Source organism: Acomys minous, assembly GCF_964271855.1.
Source record: "Acomys minous genome assembly, chromosome: 6".
Lineage (NCBI taxonomy): Eukaryota > Metazoa > Chordata > Mammalia > Rodentia > Muridae > Acomys > Acomys minous.
In genome coordinates this window covers 116,760,215-116,777,831 of record NC_140487.1, presented here as the reverse complement: position 1 = coordinate 116,777,831, position 17,617 = coordinate 116,760,215, and the positions used below count along the sequence as shown (strand labels likewise).

Sequence of the window (17,617 nt, the reverse complement as noted above, 5' to 3'; positions counted from 1 at the left end):
CTAAAACACCTGTCTCTTTCTTGATCCTGACCCTGGCCCGTTTCCCCTCCCCAAGGCCTTCCTATAGCATTTTCAGTGTCAGACCCGTGTTCAAATGTCCACTTCACCTCGTGCCAGGCAGGCAGCCTGGGCAGGTGACATTCCCTCGCTGACTGTGATTTTATTTTCATAGAGTCTAAGTGAGTATTCTTCTCATGCTAGAATCTGTTCACCCTGATCGCCGCCACACCCCACATACTCCCTACACCCAGGCGCACACACAGACAGTACTACTAGCTCCATGCTGCCACCCTACTGGTGGAATCAGGAACTGCAGAGCTGGATAGACAAGAAGCCAGCTCCTTACCATCCATGTCTGCAGCTTGGGCTCCACCCACCCACCCACCCACCTACCCTTCTTGATGAGGTCAGCCCTCAGACTGTGGCCAGTGGATCCTGAGGGGAGGAAGCAGGAGACAGGAGCAGGCCAGGGGTGATGGAGACCTCAGGTGTGAGGTGAGCCAGGCTTCAGTGGGCAGCTTGTTTAATTAGGGGAGCGGGGGGGGGGGGGGGTTGGGGGGGGAGGCTGTTTAAACCTTTGGGGAGTGGGTGGAGGCTTTCGGAGTGAGTGTGCATCATTGGCTAGGGCCAATTCCTTATTTGCATGAAGAGGAATTCCAGGTGCTTGCTGGACATGACCTTATAAGGAGAGAGGAAGTTTAACCTCACAGTGACTAGGTAACCTCCTCTGGTGAGGCAGAGGTGGGAGGTGCAGGACTACTACACATGCTGTGTGCTCATGTGCCCATGTGCCCAGGACATTCAGGCCCAGGAGCAGGGAAGAGAGTGATCTTCACTTCTACCAGTCTCAAGATGAGACCTCTGGGGTTGGACACAACTCAACCCCCCTCCGGCTTCTCCCAGTTTCACTGTACCCTGGCCCCACACACATCTGCTTGGCTATCGTAGCATCAGCACAAACCAAACCTTACAAGAAAATAGCTAATCTTGGGCACACGAGGGACTCAGGCTGTAGCCTCGGGTCCAACCTCACCTGAGTGGTCCTTTGATGAAGCTTGGTTCACATGATGTCTTCTTGGGTCCTTACTCAACTCTCTTGGTTTAAGTATCAAACCAAGGGAGTTAAGGACAGGGGCCCTGGAGAATCTATACCTTGCTTTGCTGAGCTGTGCACTTAATTAATAAGTGTTCATTAAGGACCTACTGTGTGCTTGTCCCCATGCCAGACAGACAGGATTTAGCAGCATGAGGAAGGGCCACTGGGTGATGGTTGTGTTGCGGAAGTTTCTAGAATCACTTTCCATTGTCTTCCACAGCGTTGTCTAGATCAGAATTGAAATTCTAGGGCAGCAGCAGTAGCTGTTTCCCTTCATGTTTTACAAGTGCCTGCTTATTTCTTACAGCGTTCAAGATAGGGTCTCAGGTAGCCCCAGCTTACCTGCAACTCACCGTACTGAGGACGACCTTGAACTTATCCTCCTGCCTCCACCACCCAAGTGCTGGGATTAGAGGTGTGCAGCCTGGAGCTTTATGCATGCTCACGCTCGGCTGACACTCTACCCACTGAGGCTCAGAGCCACCCCCCCCCCCCGATATAGTTCGGTCCTGCATTCAGTCACTTGCATTACATAATGGATGTTCTTTTCATCTGCTGTAGTACTGGAAGGCCAGCCTCGCTCTCATTCGCTGGCAGGGAGTGTGAGTGGCCTTGCTGGGGACTTGAACCTGTGCCTGGCTGATGTAAGCTCCCAGGGGCTAGCCATCCCTCCACCTCTAATCAGTTCATTAAAGTCTGCCTTGCAAACACTCCCTTGCGCCGCCCAGGACACGGAGACCTCAGCTGCTCCATTTCCAGGAGAGCGAATTCCTTCCCCGCTGGAGAGGAGTTGGAGTAATGTAGGCAGGCAATTTAAACAGCTCCACAAACCCGCAGTTTCCACTCTCCGCCACTATTACACTTCCTGGCCGCAGCGGGATTGGCCCGTAAGTGGGATATCAAGTTTATTACAGCTATTTCCAACCTGTAATTGGTTTTGTGGAACACAAAGAGAAAGGCTGGGGGGAGGAGGAGGTGATCCCCCGCCCTTTTTTCTTCTTAGGTTTTTTTTTTTTTCCCTTTTATGGAAGGTGGCGTCTAGGGGTATTGGTGGGAAGGCTGAGGTTGAAGACTTATTTGTTTTTTCAAATTAAAACATGGCTGGCTGACCAGTGGCCCCTCCTGTGCTGGCTGGACTGCATCCATTGGCCTTGCTTCTAGGAGTCCACTTGTAAATCCATCTGGCCTGGCCCCAGCCAGGGTTGCCGGAGGTGGGGACGGGGGACTGGCACTGATGGCAGGGTAGAGGGATGGGACAAACTGTGGTCAGCTAGGATGGCTGCCTAGAGCCACACCACTGAGGCCATGCACGTAGACAGAGTCTTCAGAGGCTACCAGACCTTGTTTTCTTCATGGAACATTTAGGGAAATTGAGGCCTAGATTAGTATATAGTACAGAGAGCTAATAACTTGGGGGAACTCATAGCAGAAAGGTTGACAGGGCAGGAACCCCCTTTTTTTAAAAAAAAAAAAAAGCACCTACTGTGTACTGGACTGCCCAAAGCACCTACTGTGTGCTAGCTGCCCAACCTGGCCACACAACAATGTGGCTCCTTGGAATATGATTGTCACTAACACATACTGAGCATGTTTTCGTATGTGTGAGTCTGTATTTGCAAGCAATGCTGAGCACACAGTAAGAACTCAACGTGTGCTGGCCATGGTTAGTCCCCTACATAGGACATTACTCTCTGTAATTTCAGTTACCCATGTGTGAGGGTTAATCGTCATTGACTGTCAGTATAACTGTATTTAGAATCATCACGGAGCCCCATACATGGGCATGTCTGCAAGAGAATTTCTAGAAGAGGTTAACTGAGGCAAGAAGCTCATCTTCAAAGTGGGTGGTACCATCCCATAGGCTGGAGTCCCATGCTGAATAGGAAGGAGACAGTGAACTGAGCCCCAGCATCCATCTCTCTCTGCTTCCTGACTGCAGATGTGATGTGACCAGCCGCCTCCAGCTCCTGCCTCCATGCCTTCCCACCATGATGGGCTGTGAGGAAAAATAAACCCTTCCTTCCTTCCTTATGGAGCTTCTCAGATAATGCTATCACAGCAGCAAGAAAAGTAACCAAGTCTGAAAATGTACAGTGGGAGAATCTAGAATCTTCCTTGGGGAAGGAAGAAGCCGCACGCCCTGGTCCTTGGGTGGGGCTTGGCAACATGACTCAGTAACTTGCTAGTCTCATGCCTGTCTGTCTGTCTGTCTGTCTCCCCATAGCTCCTGCACCATGGCATCATGGGGGTGTCTCAGAGAACCCCTCCAAGTTCTACTCAGAGCATCCTTGGCTGCTTGGCTCTTCTGAGGGTTGAGAGTCAGATCTATGTCCTGCATCCTTCCCCGACCCTCCCTCCACCCTCCCACCATGGGCTTTCTGGTCCCTTCCTTGGGCTGTGCCACTGCTTACTTCCAAGATTCTGGAACCTCAGGCTTTCATAGGAGCCTGTGGTGTCTAGTACCAGCCAAGAGGGCAGGGGGGGAGGACTAGACACCCTGTAAGATGCTTCCTCCTAAGTCCCCACAAGGATGAATTGTAAGTCCACAGGGGCCCCATCCCCGGGCTCCAGGTGGAAAAAAGAGATCTGAGAGGTAAGCCTACTATTCAAGAGTCCAGAGCTAGTGACAGACATCACACATGTGACAGGGTGGGGAGAGGCTCAGGCTTGCTGTCCCCTCAGACTCAGCTGTCTGTTACTGTGACAAAATGCCTGAGGAAACTTCAGTTTCAAGGAAGGAAGGATTGGTTCAGCTCATGGTTTTGGAGCCTTAGGGTCAGAGGTGGTCAGAAGGGGATAGAGACAGAGCAAAGTCCTTCAAGGAGAGAAGGGGGGGAGGGAAGGAGGGAGGGATGAAGAAAAGGTGGGAAGAAGGGAGGGAGAAAGAGTTTTTTGTTTTGTTTTGTTTTGTTTTTGTTTTTCCCAAGACAGGGTTTCTCTATGTAGCTTTGGTTGTCCTAGACTCACTTTGTAGACCAGGCTGGCCTCGAACTCACAGCGATCCGCCTGCCTCTGCCTCCTAAGTACTGGGATTAAAGGCGTGCGCCACCACGCCCGGCTAAGGGAGGGAAAAAGAAGGAGACCCAGGTATGGTCTGGCACCACCTTTCTCTTTGGTTAATCCTCTAGGAATTTCTGACTATGAGCCTCACAGACACACCCAGAAGGGTGCCCCTCTCTAGCCTTCCCAAAGCTTCTCAGTCCAGTCTAGCTGAACCTACACACCTTCTCCAAGAAGGCTTTTCTGGTCACCTCCCCCATCCCAGAGAACTCTGCACCTCCCAGAGCATCCTGCCTGCCACTGCAGACTTGCCCTCTCCACTCATGTCTCCTGAGCTCTGCCCCCACCAGACCCTGAACAGGACATAAGGAACTGTCGGTGTGCCACGGCCCCTGCCTTCCTCTTGCCTGAGGATGGAAACTATGCCTGTGTCTCATACACTTACCACCCTTGCCTACCCAGAGCTTATGGCCCAGCCTTGCCTCAGAACTTCTGACCAATGGGAACATCAGAGTGCAGGCAGTGGTCCAAACATCTGGTCCTTTTTCTTCAGCAAACAGCCAAGATTTAAAAAAAGGGGGGGGGGGCAGAGGAGGAGGACAGGCGTGCATGCTGCCCCAGAGGAAAAGCTGTGACTATGAACTAAGGAACTAGGTACTTGGAATCCCAGGGTTCAATATGTAGAGCCACAGCATACACTCACAAGTTGAAGGCCAGGCTGGATTTTTTGTGGTGAGTTTCAGCACAGCCAGAGACTGCTTCAAAAAAAAAAAAAAAGAAGAAGAAGAAGAAGAAGAAAAAATGTAAATAAAACCAAAGAAAAGCAGGCTCGTCCTTGAGGCTCTCCTGCGCCTTGGCCTGCACCAGGGATTTATAGCCCAGGTAATTCTTCCTTGCTTTATCTAGGGTATGGGGGTGTGTGTACGTGCGGGGGCGAGTGTATTTTCCCAGTCATAAAACCCTCAGTCCCGGCGAATAAATTTGAGGAGACAGTTTTACTGACAGATTTTTTCCCCCTTCCGTTGTGTAATAAAAAAAAAATGGAGTGAAATTTGAGATTGGGGCGATGAGGGTTGCGAGTTTTAGAAGGAGATAAAAAGCTGTACCTGAAGGCAAGCGAGGCTGGAGCCAGGGGGCTGCTGGGAACTTACTGCCTTTCTCACGCTGCTGCAGCTGCTCTGCAAGGTGAGGCCACCTTGCCAGCCTGGCAGGATGGTCATGGAGTGCTGGGGGTGCCAGTGGAGGGTCTCAGCTGTGTTTTCAGCTGCAACGTGGCTTGTTATCACCTATTGACCTGTCTTCCCAGGGCACCGGGGCATGGGGCACACAGATGAGAGACGGAAGGTTTCCCAACTTCCACACATATGTGCATGTGCAGGTATACATGCACACACATATAGGTATACATGTCCATGTGTGTGCATGTGTATTCATGTACATGCTTGTGTGCACGTGGTCATGTGTGCAGGTGTGGGTGTGTGCAGGCGTGTGTGGATGTGCACATGGAGGCCAAAGGCCAACCTTGTGTCGAGAAGTCCCTCAAGTGCCATTCATGTTGGTTTTAAACTGGTGCTTGACGCTTAGGCTAGACTCAATGACCAGAGAGTCACCCCCATCCTCGTGTCCCCACCCCCTCAGTGCTGGGCATTACACATGTGGGCTACCACACCCAGCTTTTTTTTTACTATGCTACCCCCATGTCTCAGGGGGTCCTCTTCATCCAAAGGATCAGTTATATGCCAGGACCTGCATGGTGACAACCTCATATCCCCAGAATATGCCATGTCCTCTGGCAAGAAGGGGATCAGAATTGCCTCGGGGGGTGGGGTGGGGGTGGGGCGCTAAAAAGGTAGCACAGCAATTAAGATCATTTGCTATTCTTGCAGAGGACTTGGATTCCATTCCCAGCACTCACACAGCAGCTCACAACCATCTGTAACTTCAGTTCTGGGGGTGGGGGTGGGGATCTAGTGCCCTCTTCTGGCCTCCACAGGCACTGCATGCATATAGTGTGCAGACATACAGACAGACAAAACATTCATACACATGGAATAACAAAATAAATAAGTAAAATTGTCTTCCAGTTGAGGGCCCTGGTAGAAAAACACCTCGGTGTATCTAAGGGGCTAAAACATCCTTGAAGGGTTGGGAAGGGGGGAGCAGTGGACCCACCCCAGGTAGAGCCATGGTTGTACAGTTGTTCTGATTTGAAATCCCTTAAGCCACCCAGCCCCTTCCACACACACACACACACACACACACACACCCAGACCCTGCCCCAGCCTATCCGCTGCAGGGCATGCACTGGGTTAAGAAGTCAGCCTCAGAAGCATGCTGTGGGTGTCCCAAAGGGGTGTCCTTCCTGGGCAAGTGCCAGCATGGAGCCACGTGCCAGCTGCCTTGTCTCACACATCACAGCTCTCTTCCTCTATGCTGCCGTCCTACTCTGGGACCCAGGTCCTTTAGCAGAGCAGGTGAGGTGAGAAGTCAGGCTACACAGATAGGGACAAACAGCCAGCCTCAAAGGGAAATTAATGGGTTTGGTGAGGGCTGAGGGGAAACCAGGCAAAGGAAGTCCTACTGAAGATCCCACTCAGAATTACTTTAAAAAAAAATCCATGAATGTGTTAGCATCTTTCCATCTAGCACTGGTAACTCCCAGAGGTGCCCTTTATTTTTGGTTGCTCCCAGTCTACGGGGCAGGTAACAGCTGTGGCCAGTGGGTGACACACAGTTGGTACCCCGATAGAAGCTGGCACCAAATGTATTTTCTAAACCACACAGATGGAGTCTAAGTCAGCCTGGGTGCAGATGAGCTCAGAGAGGCCAGTCCTCCCAGTTAGGGGACAGATGCCCGGGGAAGCCACTCTCAGTACCTCCCCATCCCTGACCACCTCCCTGGCAGCACGCCCCTCCCCCCTCCCCAGCTCCTACCCAAGGAGCCGCAGGGAGTTAATTCCACTTCTCCAGGTCCAGGCATGAGGCCGCCCGTCGCAGGCTGTTAGCGTGGAGCCCAGCTGAGCGGCGAGAGGCTGCAAGCTCGCGGTCTATAATAGAGTTGCTGAGACAAGCGGAAAACTGTAGCCGAGTAAACAGATAAATAATTGAAACAGTGACAACACATACCTTGCTGCTTTGTGGAGTAACGCTTTCATTAGCGGGAGGCAGTGGAGACCGGGCGTGCGCGTCGGGCGGTGTTGCTGGGGAGCCCCCGCCACTTGGGTCTGGCTCTTCATCAGCTATGAACAGCAGGACCCTGTCTTTGCTGCTACCTCCGAAAGCCCCCTCCCTCCCTAGCCTCCTCACGCACTCAGTTGTAATGGAGACCTGTGGCCTTCCTCTGTCCCATGGGGATGCCTACAGAAAAACAAAAGCAAGTGTCCCATGCTGCCTGACCCCTTCTGCCCATTACTGGGTCTCCGCCTCTGGTTTTTGCCACCTCTCTGGACTTTTTTCTGGAAGACCAGAGGAGTTTACAAGCAGAATCTAAATCTGACCCCCCCAACCCCCCAATCCCCCCAACCCTGGTGATGGTGCCTGTGGGGGAAGGGCATGACTTTGTCCTTGGGTCCTCAGTGGTGACATTTCTCCTGTCAGAATCCCCAGGGTCCTCTCCCTCTTGCTCCAGGCATTCCAAACAGTGTCACTTTCACAGAGGCAGCTGAGCTGGTGCCTCCTGGCTTCTGGCCTTGGCTCCCACCATCTCTCTGCCTGGACAGCCCTGCTCTTCTGGGCTGACTCTTACCCTTCCTGCCCAAGAAGCTCCCTTGTGGGAGCCTCCCCCATCAAAAGTGGGCTTTCCCCTCCTCTGGGTTCCCATATCATTCTGGGCCTAACCCCTGCCACCCAGGACTTATCAGAAATGGCTATGGTATCTTGGACTGGTGAGATGGCTCAATCCATAAAAGCGCTTCTTGCTCAAGCCTGGTGACTTGAGGCTGATCTCCGGAGCCCCCAAGGTGGAAGGAGATAAATGGTTTCACAAAGTTGTCCTCTGACCCCTACAGTCACCTCACACCCCGCACATCATGCGCATGCACACAATAATAATAATAATGAGTACACTAAAAGGCAGAAAAAGTTGCAATATAGCTTATTTATCTTACCATGAGTTTTTGCACGCGCTGATGACCCTCTGTCTCCCTCCTCTTAACTAGCTAGTGGGACCCCTCCCTTTCTCGCTACTGACTAAGGCTCTGGCCCAGGCCCTGATTCCATAGCTCACTCTGCCAAGCCCATTCTGGTCCTATCCGCAATTTTCCAAGCCATGCTAGCATTAGCATCTCCTGGAGCATGGAAAGACCCGCATGGGGCTGCTAGCTCTGCCCCCTCATGCCTGCAGGACCTCAGAGGGCCCCCCCCTTCCATGCCAGAATTGAAAGTCCAGATGCTCCCTGCTCCCAAGCTGGCAATCTTGAGCCTATGAAAGGCTCAGTGCCTGGGGAGGTCAGAGGGCAACCAGAAGGAGTCAGATCTCTCTCCTTCTGCCCAGGAATCAACTTGCCAGGCTTTGGCCTCAAGCTCCTTTACCTGCTGAGCCAGCGCACAGGCCCCTGGTTCTCTTTTAAATTCCTAAGCTGTCAGCAGGTGCTTAGATTCAAAGGCCATCAGCCAGGTGGCCTCTGTGGATCTAAAAGGTGGGTAGCATCCGGGTGGGAATCTTGAGCAGCAGAGGGGAGGGACGGAAGGGGCGAGGGCAGGGACAGACCAATGGCAGCTCCTGAGGAAAGCGGTGGCCAGGGCCGGTCGGGCCACTCACCTGTGGCTCCTCTGTTCTGTGGTAGGTGACAGATGGTGGCACCATCAAGCAGAAGATCTTCACCTTTGACGCTATGTTCTCCACCAACTACTCACACATGGAAAATTACCGCAAGAGAGAGGACCTTGTGTACCAGTCCACTGTGAGGTAAGGCTGCTGCGGAGGATGGTTGAGCAGGGAGGGGCGGGGCCTGGGGATGTGCTTGTGGGGGGGGGGCCCTAGATTCTCTTGAACACAGACAGCGGTTCCCAACTTGTAGGGCCACGACCCTTTCACAAGGGTCACACATCAGCTATCCTGCATAGCAGATGTTTTACGTTACAGTTTACAACAGTAGCAGAATTACAGTGTTGAAGTAGCAACCAAATGATTTTGTGGTCGAGGGTCACCACCACTGAGGAGCTGTATTAAAGGGTTGCAGCGTAAGGAGGGTTAGGGTTAGGGTTAGGGTTAGGGTTAAGGGATGCATTTCCCCTCCATGAGCTGGGGGCTTTCTGCAGAAGTGGAGGAGCGAAGAGACAGGAATTATAATCCTGCAAGAAGGTTTCACGAAGCCTATTTTCAGGTGAGGACGCTGAGATCCAGAGAGGGTAGGCTGCTGTGCCTAAAGTCACAGCCCAGAATGCCAGCTGAGAGGTGAACCAGCTCTGCTGAGCCTGGAAAGACACTCTGTTGGGGATGTGTGTGTGTGTGTGTGTGTGTGTGTGTGTGTGTGTGTGTGTGTGTGTGATAATCTGAAGGATTTTGATGCTAATTACTGCTTGTTGTCTGACCCACCCTTTTGTTTAATAAAAAGCCATCCCACCTGGGCAGGGCAGAGGAGATAGGTGGGGTTAGGAGAGAGAGGAATTCTGGGAAGAAGAAGGACCACCATGAGGAGAAAGGAGAGAGGAAGGCCCATGGGTTAGATAGAGAAAAAGCAGATGGCCGTCGTGGATGGAGAATCCAGCCCAGATGAAGAACATTAGCGAATATTTGGGATTATGGATGGGAGCTAACTTGATAGAAGTTATTGGAAGCAGATGGCATGGGATTGAGGCCTGTCCCACTATGGGAGGTAGTTTAGAGGATTGATATCTGCCCTGTCCCAGGTTAACTAAGGCTATTTTAAAATATAACAAAGTGTCTGTGCCTTAATTGATTGCTAGCCAGGTCTACAGATCATACAGATAATTTAAAAAACAATAACACACTCCATTGTCCCCCAAGAGCTCTAAGGTCCCAAAGGCCCCAAATGCAGGGTCACCTGGACTCTCAGGTCAGAAGCAGCAGGATGAGCAAAGGCCACACAGTCAAGATAATCCAGCCTCATGCCGGCACCTCCTACACCCTACATATGTGGGTACACACAGAACTACACATCCCCCGAGCCTCCCCCCCCGCCCCCCCGTGGTAACTTATTCCTCTTACCCTCTATACAAGTTAGTCTCTCCTCCCAGAGGACCTTTCCCACTTTTGGCCACCTGGTAAACTCCTCTTCAGCCCTCAGAGCCCCAACTTGGGCAGGACGAGCATGTTAGCAGAATAGATTTCCCTGGGCTAGATGGCTGAGGCTTCCTCAGTCCCCACCCTACTCCAGCCAGGGGATCCTATGGCCTCTATGAGGTAGCTTCACAGTGGTGCTGGGTACACACACACACACACACACACACACACACACAGAGAGAGAGAGAGAGAGAGAGAGAGAGAGAGGGAGAGAGAGAGCGAGCGAGCAAGCTCTTTCATACCGTGTGGTAGTTGCTTTCCCTGATGCTCTCAGAAGGCAGGTGTTACTACAGAACCCATGCTGGGAACAACAGGTGACAGCCTGTGTGACACCTTGTATGGTTCCACCTGGGTTGATGGGGCAGCTGGGACATCCCAGCGAGTGTCTGATTGTCATGCAGTCTTTAGACTCTGAGACCTGGGGTGGACCAGCCTTGCGCGGCATCACTGGGACTCTCGCCTACCCCAACCCCTACTCTTAGTTTCCAGTCTCTGCCAGGGTCTGGTCACAAATCAATGCATGACTTGAATTTGCAAAAAGAACAGACCAGAAGGCCCTGGAGACACGCCTTTGTGGTTGGGCGGGTCAGTTTGCAAGAGAGTAAAATTGCGGAACGGGACAGATTTTTTTTTCTCTTCCCCAAAGTGTGCTGCTGCCTGCCTCTGCAGTGAGAATCTGACTGGGACCTCCTACTGCTAAGTGAGGGCCAGAAGGTGGCTGCTCTCCAATGACCTCTCTCCAGACTCTTCCTCAGTCCCAGCTGTTCTTTCCCTGAGCACCCAGGGCTCCCAGGAGGCAGGCAGTTGCCTCTCTGTTTTCCCCTTCCTCAGAGAAGGAGCAGGCGCTTAGGGTGAATCAGCTGCCATCAAGCTGAGAGCGGTAATAAAAGGCATTTTGGAGACGAAAATAAGCTCCACCCTAGGAACAGCAGAGAGTCCTTCGCAGGGGAGTTCTCGGTTTATAGGCCCGACTTCCTGAAACCCAGTGTGTGTGGGGGAGGGGTGGTGGTGTGGGGGGTGGGGTGGGGCATGTAACCCAGCTCCAGCAAATCCTCTCATTTCCAATCTGCTCCCAGCTACAGGTGTGTGGCTTCACGGCCTCCAGATGACTCCCTAGTTCTGATTCTGTAGCCAAGAAGGAACCCCTCCCCCCACCCCCCCCCACACACACCCCACACACACCCGCCTCCTGCGGCCACGCTCTCGCCAGCCCTTGGCTCACCAGCTTTCTGAAAGCCAGCAGCCAGCAGGCGCCTGAAGACCTGGCTTTAAATCTCAGCACAGCCACTGCCTACCCAGTGACCTTGAACCAGTTGCCCGGGCCCCCCCCCCGTAGCCCCCACCTTCAGAGAGCTAGTTGGCCGACTAGACTAATCTTCCTGGTAGAAATTGATGCCCAGTGGTCCCAAGTCAAATCCTAGTTGCTCCATTTGGTGAGCAGGCGACCCAGGGTTCAGTTTCCTGGTCTCCAAACACTGTTCTGAGTGAAACATATTTACCCTAAGCTTCAAACAACCCCCTGTTCCCACCACAAGTAAAACCCCATCTTGTACCGGCCCCCCCCCACCCCTGCCAAAAGCCCCTGTGTACACACTTTCTCTTCTGCTCCTTACCATCTTCACCAATACATCCTTAAACTTGAAGAGGTAACATTTATTCACACCCCCTTTTTTGGATTTTTATTTTACAGAAGGGGTCAAAGTTCAGTAAAATCAAGGGGTGACCTGAGTAACGGTCTTCCATTGGAATGGCATGAGCTTGATCAGACCCCCCCAAACCACCTCTTCCTACACCTATACCACAGCGCCGCCTTTGTTTCACAGTGGTTCAAAATAAGACCCAAAATAAGACCCTACGTCTTAGGATGTAGCCCAGGGTCCTTTCATCCCTGATCCTCTTCCTGGGTTTCTGAGACAGCAGGGTCACCTGAGCAGAGGGCACCCCAGGGAACAGAGCCACCATACATAGGAGACGGTGAAAGAAGAGACCTTCGAAATCTAACAGTGTTGAGAACATCACTGCCTGATGCCCAGCCAGCCGGTGAAGGAGGAACTGTGGTGCCAGGCTTCAGGGCCCCATTAGGGCCAGCGGCGGGGCTCCGGGCTCTGCATTTACATATAAATGAAGATATTTACAAATTAATGCATCTCAGCGCAGAGTCCCAGCCCCACAGCTGCCGAGCTTGCTTCCTCTTCAGCTGGGAAAGCAGAGTGAGAATGAGGCTAGGAATATTACCAGGAACAGGCAAAGAACAATTTCCTGGGGAGCCTCAAGGAACCCCAGGGACTCCCCGTGCTTGTCTGCAGCTGGTGGGGCGTGATAGGCAGAAGCTGGTGGGTGACAGGGTGGCCGTCTCCTGTGGGTGCAAGTGTGCAACCTCGGGCAGTGTCACTGCACCTCAAGTCCCACCCACTCAATGTGTGATGAACTGGGGTAGTTGGGGGAAAGAACTGGTGGGAAGTGGAGGATTCGCTCCTTGGAAAAGAGTAGGGAGTGGTCTGGGCAGTGAGCTGGGTGCCCCTGCAGGTAGGGAGCAGACAGGGTCTTAGCTAGACTACCACTTGCAGGGTAAAGCAATGGGCTATAAAAAGCTGAGTGTGTGTGTGTGTGTGTGTGTGTGTGTGTGTGTGTGTGTGTGTGTGTGTGTGTGTGTAGGCTGATACTTCCCAACCAGATTTTCTACATTATACACTGAAGGAAACCACCTCAACTGACCAGAAAGCTGACCAGCTTCACCAAAGCAGCCAACAAATCTGGTCCTAGAAACAGTCTCCAATCTTCACACTTGGGCAGTAGCTGCCTTTTCCCCTGAGCCGTCTCAGCAGCCCCTGGGAGAAGTGTTTTAATGTTTAGGGTGAGTTTCTCTTGTGCAGTTTCCTGACACACCACGACAAGGAGGAGAGGCCAGATCTGGCCGGTGCACAGTTTGGCAAGGCTTAGTTTGAGCCGGTTATTCGAGCAACTTCCATCGCGCAATCTCTGCCAAGATTGCCGTGCAAATCGAGGCCATGTAAATAAGGGGCATGCAAATAGGGATCATGCAAATAAGACTCCTGATCATGGGTGGGTCTCTGGGAACGGGGTAGGGGTGGGGTTAGGGGGTGCTGCAGTCACAGATGACGTCCAAGCAGAGAGCTAGAGTATAAACTGTCCTGCACGAGGGGTGGGGCAGAAAAGCAGGGCTCATTCCACACAGCCGGCAGAGAAAGCACAAAAGCCCTGAGGTGAAAAAGGCTGCCTGGGCCCGAGCAGGGCCAGGGCATTGGAAACAGCAAAGTAAGTAGCAAATACCTCAGCATCCTGGAAGCCACCAGGTCAGTGTCCCACCATGACTTCCTTTGAAAGTTCATACTGGTTACTAGGTACTGGGAAGGAAGACAAAGTGATCCACGGACTAGGCTGGGGACCTGATCCCCAAGTGTCACAAACACTTGAGAACTGTCATCTCACCCTCCCAAGTGGTTTTGAGCACAGCATGGGGCTCTGTGGAAAACTGAGAATACAGGGTTACCCTGCCAAATCATGATGGGGAAGGGCGGGGTGGGGGGAGACTTGGGGGGATGGGCGAGGGGGAGGGTGGGCATTGTCAGGTAGACACTAAGGAAGTGACTGTCCCCGATTGGCTCTGACATGTTTTGGGCCTGGAGTACGTTCTCCCAGGAGACAGAGCCGTGGTATACAGAAGAGGTTGGCTACCATGCAGTCCCGAGCAGTCCTGACCACCGTGGGGCTTGAGACCTTCCCCCACCCCGCGCTTTCGCCAGATAGCAAGGTCCACCCCTGCCCCCCAGAGATCAGTGCATCCTCCCCATCTCAGCACCCCAGAGTCTGCTTGACATTTAGAGGAAACACAATATGTAGTGGGGGCTGGAAAAGAGGGAAAACGGCGCTGACACAGAGATACAGCTAACCCGTTCAAGCGATGGAGTTCTAAAGTGTTGCTGAGACACATGCCAGGATGACTCAGCCGGCGGCGCTGAGGAGATGGTGGTGACGGTGGCATTGAAAGTGGATCAAGAATCAAAAGTGGCTTTGAGACAAAGATATGGGGTGGTAGAAGCTCTGAGTGGAAGAGACAGTGTGTTCAGAGGAAGTGTGAAGGTGCCTGGAGAGGGACAAGGCCACTCCGAGTAGACAGACAATGGTCTTTAGAGAAGCCTTTGGATTCTGCTCTAATGAAAATGCACTTCTGGCTTTTAAACAGACACATTAACAGTTCAGTCCGAAGAGCCAGGCATTTTTTTTTGTTTGGTTGGTTTTTGCTTTTTGTTTTTCGAAACAGGGTCTCTCTGTGTTAGCCTTGGCTCTTCTGGACTCGTTTTGTAGACCAGGCTGGCCTCGAACTCACAGCGATCTGCCTGCCTCTGCCTCCTGAGTGCTGGGATTAAAGGCGTGTGCCACCACGCCCGGTTGGCCCTTTGAGATCTTACATGTCTTTCCCTTATGGCATATGTTAGTGTACAGCTCAAAAGCTTGTCTTGTTGTAGGTACCAAAAAAAAAAAAAAGCCATCCCAGCCTTCATAATTCAGAAGCCTGAATTCTTGGTCCCTTTGTCCTCTGGTTGTTATCACAAGCCATGCATCTGGTTCCCCCAAAATTTATGAAATGGGAACTCTTTGCCTGCCAGGTGTCCACTCGTTCACTCATTGACGTCACTCTCTGTGAGCACGCATTGAGCACCCACTGTGTGGAGAGCTTGCTGGGCAATAGGACAAGCTCAGGCTCTGTCCCTCTGGAGATGACCACCCCAGATCCTGCACACCCAGTTACAGGCCCAGCACAGACCTGTGCTTCTCTCCCAGACCAGATCACGGAATAAGAATGATTGGGTGAGAACAACCTTGGGCCCCTTCCAGCATTCCAGTAATTATAGCTGATGTATATTTTAATCACAAGCAAGACACCTCCAGCCTTTATTCAGCCCCTGGGCTTTGTAAGCCCAGCTTTCAACTACAGTGGGAGCCCTGCCAGTCCCTATGGCAAGGCCAAGGAGTTGATTGGAGGGACATGCAGTTCTCCTTCTGGCCACTAGGGGAGCTTTCAGTGATTTACCTTTCTCCCTGAGACAGAGCTGGACACTAGGGCCAGGACAGTAACCATCTGCCCATTGGTCTGCTTAGAAGTTGCTTTAAAATGTCAACTCCTGAAACCTACCAGAGCAGAATTTGATTGGAGCCTGCAGTTAAGGCAGGGAAGCAGGAATCTGAGTTTTAAACTGATGTTGGCAGTGAGCCTTAGAGAGCCCACCAGCACACACCATCCACAGGCTCCCATTTGCAGCCTGGTGCTAGAAGATCCACGGATGTGGGGTAGGTGGCTCAGGGGCTTTTAACACCGCCTGATCATCCAGAGGACCAGAGTTTTGTTTCCAGCATCTCCATCAGGCAGCCCACGACCACCTGTGACTCCAGCTCCAGGGAACCTGATGTCCTTCTCTGAACCTCATGGGCACTGCAGTCAGGCGTATGTGTGCATGTGCGCGCACGCACGCGCGCGCACACACACACACACACACACACACACACACACACACACACACACACACACACACGGAGTTGCTGTGTGCTCTGGTCACAGAAAACAAACCAACCCCAATCCCAGCTCTGAAAGAGGCACTCTGTTTCCAGTGTCAACCTGCTGCCCCGGCTGGAAGATTCAGGTCTATTGACCTGCAAGAGAAATCCTTTGGCTGTGCTATCCTGTCCCCACAGAGCTGTCCCCTCTTGGGCCCCATCTGCTTCTTCCCTTGCTGCCTTCTCTCCCGTTCCTGCCCAGAGTGCTGGCCTGTGTGTCCTCAGGGAGTTGCCTGCCCTCCCTGCCTTTTTACCCTGTAGCGCTCCTGGCCCAGCTCAGACATCCACGTGGTGCAGCGAGCTTTTCCTGCTCCTCTCCTACAGGCGTGATCCATCCTTCTGTCTCCTTCATCTTCCTAAGCAAATTGCAACCATCTCCTGGCCTCTCCACTCACCTGGGTCACTGGCAGCCCTGCAGAGCAGTGTCTGTCTCCTTCATAGTTTAGGCTGTTCTTTGGCACCCCAACAGGTTCAATATTACCCCCTTCCTTCCCTCACTCCACCCATTCCCCCAAAGTGGACACTTGCCGTTCCTTCCCTAACATTGACCTTCATAGATTTTTCTAAAGTTCTTTATTTCTCCTTGACCCGGGGACCCCAATGTTTGCCAGTGTTTCTGTCTTTATCCTGAGCACACACATTCACGCTCACATATATGTGCACGTGTGCATGCACAGACACAGACACATACATGCAGTTGGGTGCACACTTGCATGTGCAGCCCCTTTCACCTCTGGCTTGGAACCCCTCTATGGCTTGCTGGCTGTACAGCCCTGCCTCAGTTTCCATGGTTGGTAGGGTGGCGTGGCCAGGGGTGCTTCTTTGGTGTATCTTGTGAGAGTAGAGACATTTTGAGGCAGGGAAATGGGATGTTCTTGCTGAGCCCACAGCTGCCATTAGACAGCCTTGCCCACTTACCTGCCCCAGAACACCTCCACCTTTCGACTTTCCCCCAAGTCATAGAGAGGACATTGGGGTAGAACACGCTACAAAGCTGTCTGCTGCCCTCTGGTGAACCACTGGGGTATTACAAGCAGGGGTTTTGCTTGGGCTACCCACCCCCATCTCCAAAGACAGGCCTGGTTTCTAAGGGTGGGCAGTCACCCTCTGCCCACCACTGTCTCTAGATCCTCAGCAGTTTGGTGAAGGGTTGTTAGGCTAATGAGCTGGTAGCTACCGCTCTTCAGCAATCAGCCTGTCTTTGCCTTGCACTTTCTGATTAAACCCAACATTCACTGTGTGATACAGCCCTCAGGCCCCCCATCACATGGCTCCGACTCATCTGAGGTCAAGGTGACTTAGCTCCCCCGCAGCCTGTCCCTAGCTGACGGATAGAGGCTGACGGGCATCCCCGTTTCTCATCTGGGTAGTGGTACACCTCTAACCAGAGACCTCCCCGGGACAGCATTGCCCCCAAGTTTTCAGGAGCTCTAGCCAGCACCGGGCTGTTAGTGTGAACCCTGAGTCCTGCCGAGTACCATTTGCCTCATTACTCATCACTTCAGAAAAGCTAACTGTGGGCACTGGGAGACAGAAGAGCAGGGAAGTGGGGAGGCCCTGTCGCTGGAGTGGACATTGCCAGATCTGTACTGGTAACAGTGAAGAGGGAAAGATGACTGAGCTCTGTTGGCATTCTGCACCTAGGGGCCAGTGGCTGGAGTGGGCTGTGTGTGTGTGTGTGTGTGTGTGTGTGTGTGTGTGTG

General features: G+C 52.5%; 1 protein-coding gene across 5 annotated transcripts in view; it reads left to right on the top strand.

Annotated features, from left to right (window-relative positions):
• The window catches only part of IGSF21 (immunoglobin superfamily member 21), a 375,328-nt gene that overhangs the window by 290,662 nt on the left and 67,049 nt on the right, over positions 1 to 17,617 (top strand). For all 5 annotated transcript variants that reach the window (XM_084787969.1, XM_084787966.1, XM_084787970.1 and 2 more), the window contains exon 3: positions 8,881 to 9,002. In XM_084787969.1, coding sequence (XP_084644095.1) covers positions 8,881 to 9,002 — 122 coding nt within the window. The remainder of the gene's footprint in view (positions 1 to 8,880; positions 9,003 to 17,617) is intronic.